Here is a 15,116-nt window from a genome sequence, read left to right as displayed (position 1 = left end):
TGGCTCTAAGCCATCTATTTTTCTTGAGGGTAAGCCTATCATTTTTTTCATCATTGAATCTCCAGAGTATAGCACTATGCTTGGCATATAATTAATATATATTCATTGAGTAAATTGATGAGTGAAGCTTTTGTGAGTATGGGTATTGTTTGTTTTATTCCCCCAAGATTAGCATGTCTGGCACATTGAAGCTCAGTATGTTTCTTTAGTTAGTGAATATTGTACTTGCTGATTTATGTCCTTAACACATCCAACTTATACCCCCATTGCTGTGCCCAGTGCACTTGTACTGTTTTGAAGTACAAGGTGTGATTCTTTACTTTTCTGAAGAAAATTGTGTCCTTTGAACAAGTGAGATTTTACTTCTGTGCAGGGCAGTAGAGGGAACAAAGACTTGATTTTAGTGCATTGGGAGCTGAAATTCAGTTTGCTTTCTGGCCTTAGGAGTTCCTAGTTTCTAGACTAATACATTCACGACTGGGACCTGCTTCCCCCTTAACCTTACTTGACTCCTCTGTAGGTTTTTCTTAGCTTCCTGCTCTCATCTTAGAAAGTTCTTTATTTTCCAATGAAAATAGGAAAAAAACCACTTTATTTTCCCATGTAGAAAACAAAGAAGTCCTTGAATTATGTGTTTCTGATTTTCGTTTAGGCTTCAGCCTTCTATAATGTTTTCTTTCCCCTTTTTTATTATATAATAATTGAAAATATGAAGCTATTTTTCCAGTATTGATTCCTTGACTCTTCCCAACTCTACTTAGAAGTATAAAGGACTCCTGCTTATCATAGATGCCAAATGCTTTTGTCTTCATAAAGAAGTAGATGTAGGAATTACTGTAGAGAAGAGGATCACTTTTTGCTTCTTTTGGTAGTAAGATAATGAAAGCTGTAGGGGAGCGTGGAATAGAGTAGAGAGAACAGTCTATTACCATCTTGACTGTCGTTTACAAAAGTAGCTAAAGTAGTAAGAGATAAATAGGGAGCAGTCAAGTATGCTTAGTGGCAATTGGCAAAACGTGTGTGTGTGTGTGTGTGTGTGTGTGTGTATATGTATATATATGGCAAAGCAATATTGTTCCTTGTGGGCTATCATAGAGGTTGACCTAAGTCAGAATCCTCTTAAGCAATGTAACATGTTATTAAGGTTTGCCTATTGATATGGGAGTTGAAAAAGTCTTTAAATTCATAGTCTCTCTTTTTCTCTTTGTGTATGCGTGCATTTAAAATTAATTTGATCCTAACAGCTGTATGATACCCCTTTAGGTAATTAGAGACCTGGGCTATTGCCAGGCCTTGAATCATTTGTATGAAATTTGGTGCTGAGGTGAGGAGATGGAAGTGAGTAAGCTCATTACAGGGTGTTATGTCACTACCTACCTTGGTGTCTGGGTTGATTTTTGGACTTTTCTGTCAGAATGACAGAAAATAACAATGACCACTCTTGGCATCTTGTCATAAAGCTGAGAGGATCAATAGTGGGAGGTGAGGTCAGAGATGTAATGGTGGTTGGGGAGATGGTAGGGCAGATTATGTAAGGGCTCATACATAGATCACTGTGAGGACTTTGGATTTTACCTTGTGTGACATGGAAGATACATTAGTCTGCTCAGGCTGCCATAAAAAAATGCCATAGACTGGGTAGCTTAAACAAGAGGAAATTAATTTTCTCCCAGTTCTGGAGGCTAGACGTCCCAGATCAAGGTCCAGCAGGGTCAGTTTCTGGTGAGAGTTCTCTTCCTCCCTTGCAGGTTGCCATTTTCTTGCTGTGTTCTCACATGGTGGAGAGAGCAAGTTCTCCGGTGTCTCTTCTTATGAGGGCACTAATCTCAACAGATTAGGGCCCTAACCTTTTGACTTCATTTAACCCTAATTACTTCTATAAAGGTCCTATCTCCAAACACAGTCACATGGTGGGATGGCGGTTTCCACATATGGGATTTGAGGGGACACAATCATTCAGTTCATAACAGGGTTTTGAGCAGAGTAGTGACATGATCTGACTATTAAAAGGATCACTGTAGTGCAGCATTGAGAATAGACTTAGGAGTGGGAAAGAATGGAAACAGGGAGACTAGTTAGAGGGCTGTAGTGATAAATAAAGTAAAAGATCACATGGTTCAGACCAACATGGTAGCAGTAAAGGTGATAGTGAGTAGAGATTAGATTCTGGGTATATTTTTAAAGTAGAGCCAACTGAATTTCTTGTTGTATTGATGTGGATATGAAAGAAAGAGAGGCATTAAGTATGACATCAAGGTTGGTTTTTGGCTTGTGTAACTGGAGGTTGTCATCAGTTGAGATGGAGAGGGTTCAATTCAGGTAGAATAGTTTTGTTGGGTTTTTTTGTCACACTGCACAGCATGCGGGATCTTAGTTCCCTGACTAGGGATCGAACCGCAGAGTCTTAACCACTGGACTGCCAGGGAAGTCCCCAGGTAGAATAGTTTTGTGGTGGGTGTGAGGTAAAGAATTTCAGAAGTTTAGGTTTGACTGTGTTAAGTTTGTTGAATAGGTAATTGGATCTGTGGGTTTGGAGTTCAGGAGCGAATTCTGGGCTAACAATATATATTTGAGAGTCATTACCTAATGCATGATATTTAAAGCCAAGGAATGGCATGATAATTTCTGAGGAAGTGAGTGTGGATCAAGAGTAGAAGACCAAGGACAAAGTCTGGGCCATTCCATTGTGAGAAGAGGTCTGGGTGAAAGGGAAGGACTAACAAAAAAAACTGAGAACACCCACCCAGTTGGAGGAGTAGGAAAAGCAATAGTAATGAAAAAAGTGTAAGAAGAGAGTGATGAACTGTGACAAATGCTGCTGAGAGGCAAGAGAGTGAGAATTAACTGTAGCATTTTTCAATGTGGAAGTAATTCATGGTTTCCATGCCCAGTTTCAATGGAGGAGCCAGTTGGAGTGGGTTTGAGAGGCTAGAAGGGGAGGAATTGGAGACAGAATATAGTTATTATTTGAGACGTTTTCCTGCAATGGGAGTAGGAAAGTGGGGAGATAGCTGTCAGGGGATGAGGGGTTAGAGAGTAAGGTGGGAGAAATAACTGAATGTGATGAGATTGATTCAGCAGGGAGAGAAAAATTAATCATGCCTCAGAGGGGAGAGTTGCTGAACTCAGTTACCCTTGAGATAGAGAAGATGGATCTAGTGCACAAGTATAGTGCTTGGCTTTTAGATTACAGCCATATTAGAGTTTTGAAAAATAGAATGAGCTGTCATTTAAAATGGTTTTAAACTTACAAGAGTCATGCATGTATATGATAGGTATTCAAACCATAAAAAAGAATGTCTAAAGTCCTATCCCCTTGAGGTAGATGCTTTTCATAGTATTTTTGAGAATCTTTCCAGAAGTTTCTATACATATACAGATGTGTGACTAATCCTTTTTTTTTTTTTTTTTTTTTTTTTTTTTTTATCCTTTTTTATTCAAGTGAAAATTCTGTATCTTACTTTCTTAACAATTTATATTAAGAACATTTTCTCATTAACACATATAGTATTTTTAAAACCATTGTATATATTTTCACTGTATGGCTGTATCTTCATTTCTTTAGCCAGTTCCATGTTAATAGACACTAAGTTGTTTGTATTCTTTTGCTGTTACAAATAATGGCGAACTGGCTATCCTGCTGTATGTATACTTCTGCACTCTGACGTAAGTTTTTATCAATAGCATAAATTTCGGGAAGTTCATTGCTGGATCAAAGAGACTGTGCATTTTACCAGGTGACACACTCATCAGGATTAGGTCATCTTTTAGGTTCTTTCAGTTTTAACATGCTGTGAATTTGGAAACAACGAATTAAATTTCATGGAAGTAATTATTTTAAAATGCATTTGTCTTTTTTGTGTGTAGTCTCAAAAACATAAATATAAAGTCCTTTTCCGGGAACCGGATACATGGTGGAAATTCAAACCAAAGGAACTTGCAAGGTAAAACTTGGAGTTTATCTAACATGTTTTTAATTTCATGAGAGTGATAGAAAGTCCATCTAGATTTTTTTCCCCTTGTAAATAATGAACGAAACAAAATGTATTAGATTGTGGCTTTGCCCCTTAAGAATTGATAACAAATTTTGTATTGCCTATAGGCTTTCTTTTTTCAGTTTGTGAAGAATTTGTCTTTTTGTTCCTAAATTGTTAATTAACAGTCAGAAAAATTCCAATTGTCTTATATAGTCAGTACTTTATTACTTATTAATAATATAATGTCAATATCTGAAACTAGAAGAGATTCTAGGATTTGGCAAACCTGAACCGTGTGCTACTGGCAGGAACAAATTGTTGTAGCTGCCTAGTGACTCACAATGCTGGAAGGAAGTGAGGAGGTATAAATGGAAAAGGTAGCAAATGTTCAGCTGTCCAGGTTTTTCACTACCCACTCTGCTTTCCCCCCAAGGTTATACTTTTTTCTTTGATTGTTTGACTTGGATAAAAATGTTACCTCAGGACATGGACATACAATGTATTTTGTTTTGTGCTCTGTATTCCCTTAGAGATAGCCCTAAATTAATTTTGGTCAGGGTATTTTCTTCATGGTAATTTAAACTAGAGAAAGCCCACTCACAGCAACGAAGACCCAACGCAGCCAAAAAATAAATAAAATAAATAAATAAATAAATAAAACAAAAAACTTTTTATTAAAACTCTTATAGTATTCCCTTACCATTTACATCTCTGCTGCATCTGTACTTTTCAATCCTAATGTATTTATGTGTATCTTCTTTTTTTTTCTTGATTATTCTTAGCAGAGATCAGATTTTTTTTTTAAAATAAATTTATTTATTTATTTGTTTTTATTTTTGGCTGTGTTGGGTCTTCGTTGCTGTGCGCGGGCTTTATCTAGTTGCGGCAAGTGGGGGCTACTCTTCGTTGTGGTGCGCGGACTTCTCATTGTCGTGGTTTCTCTTGTTGCAGAGCATGGGCTCTAGGCGCACGGGCTTCAGTAGTTGTGGCATGAGGGCTCAATAGTTGTGGCTCGCGGGCTCTAGAGCACAGGCTCAGTAGTTGTGGCGCATGGGCTTAGCTGCTCCGCGGCATGTGGGATCTTCCCGGACCAGGGCTCGAACCCGTGTCCCCTGCATTGGCAGGCGGATTCTTAACCGCTGTGCCACCAGGAAAGCCTGAGATCAGATTTTTTATTAGCCTTTTCAAATAGACATCTTTCTGCTTTGTTGATCTTTCTATTATAAGTTTGTTTTATGTTTCATTCATTTCTGCTTCTTTTATTCTACTTTCTTTGCTTTAAAAAAAAATCTATTTTGCTTTGTTTATTCTTTTTTTTTTTTTTTTGGCTGCATTGGGTCTTCGTTGCGATGCGCGGGCTTCTCATTGCAGTGGCTTCTCTTGTTGGGGAGCACAGGCTCTAGGCGCATGGGCTTCAGTAGTTGTGGAATGTGGGCTCAGTAGTTGTGGCTCTTGGGCTGTAGAGCACAGGCTCAGTCGTTGTAGTGCACGGGCTTAGTTGCTCCACGGCATGTGGGATCTTCCTGGACCAGGGCTTGAACCTGTGTCCCTTGCATTGGCAGGTGGATTCTTAACCACTGAGCCACCAGGGAAGCCCTAGGTCATTTTCTCTTATGAGCATTTAATGCTATAAATTTCCCTAAGTATCATGTTAGATGCTCCTAGAATTTTAATATATAATATCTTCTTTTTATCATTTATTTTCTAGTTTTCATTACTGTTACTTTAATTCTTTCACCCTTGGGTTGTTAAGAACTATGTTTTAAATTTTTGAACAGATGGTTTTAAAATTTATCTTTTCAAAAAAATTGGTTTTCAACTTTACTGCAGTAGGTAAGATTGTGCAGTTTGTATGATACTAATTCTCTGATATTTTTAAAGATGTGTTTTACTAGTTCATTGTCAATTTTTTATAAATGTTCATATTTGCTTGATAAGAATGTATAACAGTTATAGTATATTAATATATCATTAAATCATGCTTATTCTTTTGCTCGCATCTGTAGCTTTACTTTTCAGAAAATTTTGCTTGATGGATTAATGTTTAAGAGAGGGATGAGAAAATGTACTATGGGAGAGGTGTTGATATCTCCCTCTATTATGTTGATTATGTCAGTTTTTCCTTATAATTCTGACCATTTTCGCTTTAAATATACTGAGGATATTTTTTGAAGTGCATATAAGCTTAAGATTTTTATATCACTCTAATTGAACCTTTTATCATTGTCTAGTAATTTTCTTTTATTAATATTAATTTTTGTTATAAAATCAAATTTGTCTAATATAGATAGAACTATACCAGTTCTTTTAGTTAGTATTTGAGTGTTATTTCTTTTTCTATACTTTTCCTTTCAACCTTTCAGTATCTTTGTGTTTAGGTGTATCTCTATAACCAGTATGGCTGGATTTGAAAAAATTCACTCTATCTTTGGCTTTTAATTGATAAGCTTAGTTCTTTTACAGTTATTTTGGGTATTCATATAATTGGTCTTGTTTCTTGCTGTCTCTCTCTGTACTTTTTATTTATCTAACCTTTTCTGTGATTGTTTTTTCTCCTATCACAGAAAATTATATATTTGTTTTTTTCCTCCTGTCTTGCCTTCTTTGGATTTTTTTAATTGAATGCAAATTTTCTTATTCGTTTTTTTCCTTCTCTACTAATGTGGAGATTATATACACTTTTTAAACTCTTTTAGTGGTTACATTAAATGTTTTATCATGCAGACTTTAAAATTAAACCATTTTCCTAGCTTTCCTCTTCACAAATACAAGGACTTTCAAACATGTTAACTCTGATACTTACCTCCCTTCCAACTTACATGCTATGATCGTCCGGAATGTACAGATGGTGTTTGTTTTCACTCGTGTAGTTATTTGTGCTTTGTGTAGTGCTTTGTGCTTAATTTTCCTTTCATTATAGGTCTTTCATCTGAGAATTTCCTTCTGCCTGACATTCATCTTTTAGGATTTTCTTTACATTGTAGGCCAGTTTCATGTCAACCTCTTTCTTTTTTTTTTTTTCTTAAATCTGAAAATCCTTTTATTGTCCTCATTCTTATAAGATACTTTTGCTGAGTGTATATATTCTAGATTGACAGTTTCTGTTATTGATGAGGACATTTGTCTTCTGACTTCCATTATGATTGTTGTCAGGTGTAATTCTAATAGTTGGTTTCTTTGTAGATGATTAGTTTTTTAAAATTTCTAGTTGCTTTTAATATCATCTCTATCTTTGGTGAATGACAATATCAGTACTGTGTTTCTAGTTGTAGATTTCTTATTTATCTTGCTTAAGATTTTTTGGATTTGTGAGATTAGGAGATTGATGTCTTTCATCAGTTCTGGAACATTCTCAGCCATTTTTCTTTAAATTGCTTCTGTCCCACGTACTCTCTCTTCTGTTTCTGGGACTTGGATTAGATGTATTCTAGACCTTTTTGCTCTGTCCTCTATGTCTATGTCTCTTAACCTCTCTTTCATATTTTCTATCTCTTTGCTTCTCTGTCGTCTGAAACCAGATAAGACTGAGGTATTTAAATATGAAAGCCAGATTTCCCCAGGTGGCAAATGCTAATATTAGCCCCGGGATCCAGACACTAAATGTTGGATCCAGCCTGAGATAGGAGAGTTTCAACTGGATGTTTTCATTAAGACAAGACCCTTGAAGGACTAAAGCATACCATCTTGCCTCCTGGCAGATGCAAATTCAGATGCTGTATGAATGAAAGCACCCCCAGTTTAAGGCCTAAGGATTCCCATATATTAGATTCAACTAAGTGTGAGCTCATAAACAAAAACAAAGGAATAAGCTACCATGAATGAAAGCACAAATATAACGAACTTCATATTTGGACATCCAGAGACTTCAAATACTAGGAATTTTTTTCTTTACTTGAACTTAAAATGTGTTAAAGTGTGTGTCTGCTTTAATTCGTATGGGATCCAGTTTTATTGTAATAGGAGTGTCCTTTGGCACATCTAGTCTGCTGTACTGGCATAACTGGAAGCCTCTGTAGTGGAATTTTTTTAGTCACTAGTTAATAATTAGTCAATTGAAATGATGGTCATATTTGTCTGAGATTTTTTTGGCAGAGCTTGAGAATAACTTCTTTTAAAGTTATTAAGATCTGCTGGTTTTTTCCAAGTTGATGAAGGATGTTTGGAAAAGATTGTATGGCATGATTAAGAAAATGGTAATTTAGGACATTCTGAATAAAATGAAACTTAGAATCAAATAGTTTATATTGTGTCATAATAAACCAGTTTTGATATTTTTATGTATTAGAAATGTATCATTGTTTCTCTTAACATTATATGAGCCGATTTTTTAAAAACTTAATTACCAATGTTCCTGCTACCCTTTTTTTCCCCTGGAATTTTTAGGCGTAATATTCATGGGATAAGCAAAGAAAAAATAACAAGAATGTTGGAACACTATCAACGTTTTGTTTCAGTGCCCATAATCATGAGTTCTTCAGTTCCAGAGAAAATGGAACGTATCGAGTTGTGTGCATATTCTTGTGACAGAAGTACTAGGTAGGTTAAAGTCTCTATGTACAAAAATTCAATTTAAAAATTTAATTTAAAAAAATCTGATAGTTTAGGAACTTCTAAAATCACTGCCAAATAACTTTAAAAATAAGGTAGGCATTTGTTGTTTGTAGGGTTTAGGTATAGTCTTACCTGGAGCAGGATATATATGGTTAGCAAGAGAAGTAAAAGTTTATGTGGGTGATGACATATGTGGGGGTTTCATTGTCTTCTGGTTTATGTAGGTCCATGTTTACACTATGAATACTCCTGCCTTCTTTATTTAACTTGCTGCTATTCCAGTATTTATCTGTTACCTTATCTATCCTCTATTGTTATTTTGTATATAGTCACATTACTTCTTAATTTTCTTAGGTATTAATAAAAATATTCCTTCAGGTTAGTATCGTAAAAATGTATTATGCATGGTATACTTTTACTAAGTAATAACAAGTCATAGCCTTTTGAAAGTTTGCAATTCAGGATAGTACTGATTATGTTAAAAACATTTAGGATACATAAACAATTGAATAAATAAGTGAGTAAAGAAGAGTCTTAAATATAACTAGAGGTCTGAATTGCTCACATTTTTTGATGATTAGGGATGAGAGACCCTTTTAAAAAGGAGTTGGGAAAAGAAAATTCACAAATGCTCTTTTATTGAGGAGCAGTATTGCAAAGTAGTTAAGAATATGGGCTCCCTAACTGTATTTCCTGGCTTCAAATCCCAAAGCTTTGTAATCTTTGACAAATTATAAAATCTCTCTATACTTCGGCTCCTCATTTGCAAAATAGCAATAATAACACTTTGCTTATAAGGATCTCATAAGGATTATGAATTAATACTTGTGAAGGACTTATAATAGCATCTGATATATAGAAAACTGAATGTTAGGTGTGATTTCACTTAGGAAGGCTTCATGGGAGAGTTGGGACTTTGAGAACTCCTGCAATAAAGAAAGAAAGGAAGATGAGTTGTTAAATAAGGAAAATGCACTGAAGTTCAACGTATAGTGATTCGGCAAAAGTGCTCTGAGTCTGAAATTAACATCGAGGATGGTTTTAAAAAATTTAACAAGTGACATCTCAAATGAGAGCTGTCCTCCCTTTCTCTCATTTCACTTAATTGTGCAGATCATGTTGGTTGACTCTTTGAGACTTTGTAAATCAATCTTAAGCATTTTCCTCTGCAGCAAATGACAGGTGGTATAGAGGCAGACCTAGTTTCACATATATTAAGCTTAAATAGGTTGGAAAGGAGCTAGGGAGGTGTCCTCTTCTGGGAACAAATTTAGAACCTTAACTTTAATATTTAATGCATAATAAACACCTTAACTGAAAATCTCATGTTAATTATTCAGTTTGAAAAAATTTGAGTGCTTCTTGTATGCCAAGCGTTGTGCTAGGTGTTGGGATTACAATAAAGCGATGTGTTCATAGTGTATTAGGGAAGGATCAAGTGTCTTGTCTTTCAGTTGAATGATTCTTTAAATCATAATATTAATGGCAACATTAAGAGATTTCCTTATAATACTTAAAAACAAATCTTACAGCCCAAGAGACAATGAAGATATTGCCTCTGAAAAAGAAGAAAATGTTTTATCCTCATCTCTGAAGCATCCAGAGTTAATTGAAGAGAAGAAACATGGTGTGACCAAAGAAAATTTGTTACCTGAGAACGTTACATATCTCCCTAATGCAGATTTAAACAACGGAAGAAAAGAAATAAGTGGTATGAATCCTAACAATCAGAATGCTTTCATTCAGGAAGCTCCAGACATTTATTTTTCTGATTCTGAAAGCAAAGAACGAGCAACAGACAAAAGTGAAAAAGAAGAACCAGTAGAAATGGCTCCTGAAAAAGAGTGTAGTAAAACCAATGCAGATAGTTTTGTAGAGAGAATATCACCAAGTATTTGCTATGGTGGAAATAATCAAGAAGACTGGGGTCTTTCAAATACTGTACCACTTCAAAATGAAAAATCTTCATCTAGTGAAATGCTGGAAGAAAGAGCAGGAGTAAAGAAAAAAGCCTTTGGAAAACAAAAAAGCAAATCAACTTCGGAAAAGTTCCCAAGACAAGAGCTGTCTTTTGTTGGTGACTGGCCAGTTGATAAGTCTATCGGTCAGAGGACAAAAAGGAACCGAAAAACTGAAAAAGCTGTATCTATACAAAGTGACAAAAAGTATAATTGCCCTCAGTCACATAAAGTATTAGACAGTAGTTTATCTGTGAGTGTAGATTGTATCCAGCCACGAGGATCTCCACATGAAAACATAGAGGATGACAGCAAGTCACAGTGTGATGATGCCTCAGAATCTTTCAATAGCTGTAAATATGGTACTTATAAAAATACTGAAGAAGACTCATTCAACATTGTGGGTGACTGGCCTTCATCTGATTCTTTAGCTCAGAGAGAACACAGATCAAGAATGCCAAAGGCTGGCTTAAATGAACCCAACCTAGAATTTGGAACTAACAACAGTATGAATGAAATGTCCTTATATACAGCACGTGAGGCCTGTTGGGGCACAAGCCCTGAAGAACTAAAAACGTTGGGTAGTTCTACTCGAGGAAGTTCTGAAATGCTGCCCAATGAAATGACCTGTGAGAATAAAACTTGTCCAAGTAAAAAGATTCATAGGCAACACACATTGTCTCTTACTTTTACCAATAGTGTGCCAACTGCTCCTGGAGGAGTGGGACCACAAACTTTAGCTGAATTTCAAGAAGAAAAGACTAAAGAAGTCCCTGGAATAGAAGTAGGCAAGTGTACTCAGACTGAACCACAGGATTTTGCTCTCTTATGGAAAATAGAAAAGAATAAAATTAGTGTTTCAGATTCTCTGAGAGTATTAACAGGAAGATTAGATGGATTTAAACCGAAAGCTTTCAATATTAACACAAAATTAGATGTTCAAGAAGCAATTCCATATAGGGTAATGTATGACAAAAGCACATATGTTGAAGAAAGTGAGCTTACCAGTGCTGATGAATCTGAAAATCTAAACATTCTTTGTAAACTATTTGGATCGTTTTCATTAGAAGCCCTAAAAGACCTATATGAGAGGTGTAACAAAGATATTATTTGGGCCACAAGCCTTTTATTGGATTCTGAAACTAAATTATGTGAGGATACTGAATTTGAGAATATAAAAAAGTCATATGATGAAGCACAAATTGGGCCATTTTCTCTGGGACTGAATTTGAAGGAAATTATTAGCCAAAGAGGAAGCTTAGAGGAGTCTAATTCTTCTGTGCCAGAATTTAGCCATGGAATTGGTATCAGTAACACTAATGTACAGTCTACCTGTAATTCAGAAAAGGAAAACTTAGAGCAGGCAGAAATAAGAGCTATAACTACTGAAAAACCTGGATTAATAACAGGTATATTTCCTAATGTAGATCTCAAGAATAATAATGAAGTACTTCCTAATAGTCAGGCAGAACTTTCAGGTTTATATAATGTTAAGCAGTTTTTTCCAGGCACTCTAAAAGCTACTACCACTAAAAATGTGAGTGAAATGGGGAAGAATCCAGAAGTCACTGAGATTGGAGACAGTATACATTCTTCTTTGAATTTGTCTGATATTTTAAATTCTGTATCGAGCACTTCGGATCTTGAATTACATGAAGAACTTTATTTTACTGACTCTTTTGACATAAATAAAAGTGAAAATCTTCCAAAGGATTATGTGAAATTTCCAAACACAGAAGAATTTATGAATGAAGATGAACAGGAAGTGGAAAAAATTCTAATGGCAGGGAGTGCTTTGTCAGCTGGAGTTACTGAAGAAGATAAGACTGAGACATTGAATCCCACGCCAGTGATGGCCAAATCGCTGACCATAGACTGTCTGGAATTGGCATTACCCCCTGAACTGGCTTTTCAGCTCAATGAGTTATTTGGCCCTGTTGGTATTGATTCAGGTAAGGAAAAAGTAAATTACTAATATGTGTATCTTTGTGTAAATAGAATATAGATAGAGAGTCTAGTTCAATTTTAAAATTATTTTATGTTAATAGAAGTGTAAAAGTAATTTGTGTTGCCTACCTTATTATTTTTGACACAGTGTGTTTGTAGAAGATTTTTAAGTATATAATTTGAAGAAATAGAGAGTATTTAGATAGACTTTGTATTCATCTTGTGCATATACTGGAAGTTTTCTCTGGTATTTACCTCATACTTATTTGCACAGACACATCTTTTTGAATCCTTTGGTGCTACTCCAGATACACTTAAGGCAAGATAATTCCTTAGAGTATGCCTACTGGAAAGTCTTGACTAATGGAAATGAATATATTAAATATATTTAGTCTAATGGACATGAATAACTTAAATATATGAAACATAATATAATTGTACCTGCCAAGAAGTGTGAAAACAATGACATATTACATAAAAATATTCCAAGAGATTTAGAACTAGAGACATAGGTTAGTAATTAAAAATACAAATTAGTTTTATGATACATAAGGTAGTTGAGTATGTTTTCTGCAAATGTATAATGAGTAATGATCATATTTTCTTTTCTTTTCTTCCCCCCCTCACAAGGGTCCCTAACAGTTGAGGATTGTGTGGTTCATATAGATCTGAATCTGGCTAAAGTGATTCATGAAAAATGGAAAGAATCTGTCATGGTTGGTAGGCTTCTTTTTAAAGAAAGCTCCTTTTGTGTACATTTTGTCACCTTTGCTCTTCAATAAAATCTGTTATATGAAAGATTCTATTGAATTTTGACTTTGAGAGAGAATTAATTTTACCAGTTAACAGGTTACTGATTTTTTTTTCTCCTTCCAGTATTTTAGGTTATTTCCAGACTGGCCAAATTATATAATTAATGACGGAGCTCAATATGATTGTTGATTTTTTTTTTTTTAGGGAAAAAAATCATAAATAGTTTTTTACTCCTTAAAGACTTGCAGTGCTGATTAAGTTTCATAAACAGTTTTTAAAAAATCACAGCATAAGAGCTCTATAAGTAGAAAAAATATAGAGATGGAATCAATTTATAATTATATTTATCTAGTTTTATTAGATTTAGCAAGAATGATTGATAGTTTTACAGGGAAAAATGATTAGTAGAGAAAAATAATATAAGCTTGTTTTCTAATGCACCCTCCTTTGCCAATCCCCTGTTCTGCCTCTGTGTTTAGGAGCGACAAAGACAAGAAGAGGTATCCTGTGGCAAATTAATGCAAGGTAAAACACATATTTTCACTTCTAATGTTCTTGTCTTGATGTTGAAACTTGGTGTGTGTGTATGAATTTTAACTCTTTTTTTTTTTTTTTTAAGTGTTTGTTTATTTGGCTGCGCCAGGTCTTAGTTGTGGCACGCGGGATCTTCGTTGCCACATGTGGGATCTTTGTTGAGGTGTGCGTGTTTAGTTGCGGCGTGAGGGGTCTTTTAGTTGTGGCATGCAGGATCTAGGTCCCTGACCAGGGATCGAACCTGGGCCCCCTGCACTGGGAGCAGGCCAGGGAAGTCCCTGAATCTTAACTCATTTTAAATATACTTCCACAAAATATGTTACCCAAGAATTTTGATTTGCAAATAAATGTTTGAACATTTAATATTGATACAAAAGAAAATAAAGCTTAAAGAAGAAAAAAGCCCCTATAATATCATTTAACTTTCAGTTAACACCTGAAAACTAACACAACATTATAAATCAACTATGTTTCAATTAAAAAAAAAAAAAACCCAGGAGTGCTGTGGAACACCCAAGGTGTTCTCTAATGCACATAGTCAGGGTGTTTCCTGTTTATGATTTTGCTCTGAATGAAGGGAAGCTGTTCTGGTTTGAGAGCATCATTGAAATATTACTTGGTTTTTCAAATTTTTTATTGATGTTAATATAGTTAGAGCACAAGTCAACCTGCTTTTTGATTACATCTGCCAAATTGAAAATAATTGATTCCAGAAGATTTCTTAGATAGGTTGTCGTAAGTGGTTAGTGCAGGGTGGCAGACCTGTTACAGGGTCCTCCTTTTGTGCCTGAGTTCCTCCAGATGCCTCTCTTGTTCACTCCGTACTAGGACTCCAGGTTGAAGATTGTTAGAGTGAAGATTCTTAACTTTAGTTCAGACCTGTGTTGTAGCTTCAAGAGCTAAAGCTGTTTGAGAGCTAGAGGTTCCCAAAGAGTATCAGAGTTATTCAGATGACAGTATTTGCTATTTCTTCACTCTCCAGGAAATCAAAGGAGTATATCAGAATGTGTTGCTCTTAGAAAAGCTGAAATATTATACATTGTCTTGTTATTATGAACTTCTTAGAATGTTTAGTTCCTTCCTTATGTTGAATATCATTTGTTCCATATTTATTGTAGGCCTCCAATGGGTTACAGATTTGCAGAAATATTCATCCTTTCAGTTCTTGGAGTGGCCAAGCAGAGCTGACCAAAGCTGCTCACTTCTGGCTGGCTGCAGCTTCCTCTGTTTACCAGTGTATATGTGTGTCACTGTTTTCTCTGTGTTGATGTGATATGAAAAAGAGTGGGGAAGCATTGAGTTGATTTACAGTAATACCCAGATCATTGTTCATTTGAATATTTCTACATTTATACTTGCTTGCGATTATGTGAAGATGTATTTTGAAACTTTGAAA

At 35.3% G+C, this 15,116-nt stretch overlaps 1 protein-coding gene across 17 annotated transcripts in view; it reads left to right on the top strand.

Moving 5' to 3' along the window:
* N4BP2 (NEDD4 binding protein 2) overlaps positions 1 to 15,116 on the top strand; it is a 107,027-nt gene that overhangs the window by 40,578 nt on the left and 51,333 nt on the right. For 16 of the 17 annotated variants that reach the window (XM_082390408.1, XM_082390406.1, XM_082390409.1 and 13 more), the window contains 5 exons: positions 3,868 to 3,944; positions 8,361 to 8,513; positions 10,061 to 12,438; positions 13,064 to 13,149; positions 13,666 to 13,711. In XM_082390408.1, coding sequence (XP_082246534.1) covers positions 3,868 to 3,944; positions 8,361 to 8,513; positions 10,061 to 12,438; positions 13,064 to 13,149; positions 13,666 to 13,711 — 2,740 coding nt within the window. Of the gene's footprint in view, positions 1 to 3,867; positions 3,945 to 8,360; positions 8,514 to 10,060; positions 12,439 to 13,063; positions 13,154 to 13,665; positions 13,712 to 15,116 lie in introns of all 17 variants that reach the window. The other variant, XM_082390405.1, reaches the window with a different exon arrangement.

The sequence above is a fragment of the Balaenoptera borealis genome, assembly GCF_965194805.1.
Source record: "Balaenoptera borealis genome assembly, chromosome: 4".
NCBI classification, from domain to species: Eukaryota; Metazoa; Chordata; class Mammalia; order Artiodactyla; family Balaenopteridae; genus Balaenoptera; species Balaenoptera borealis.
The sequence above is the reverse complement of the archived record's forward strand: the minus strand, read 5'-3'. Positions and strand labels throughout refer to the sequence as shown.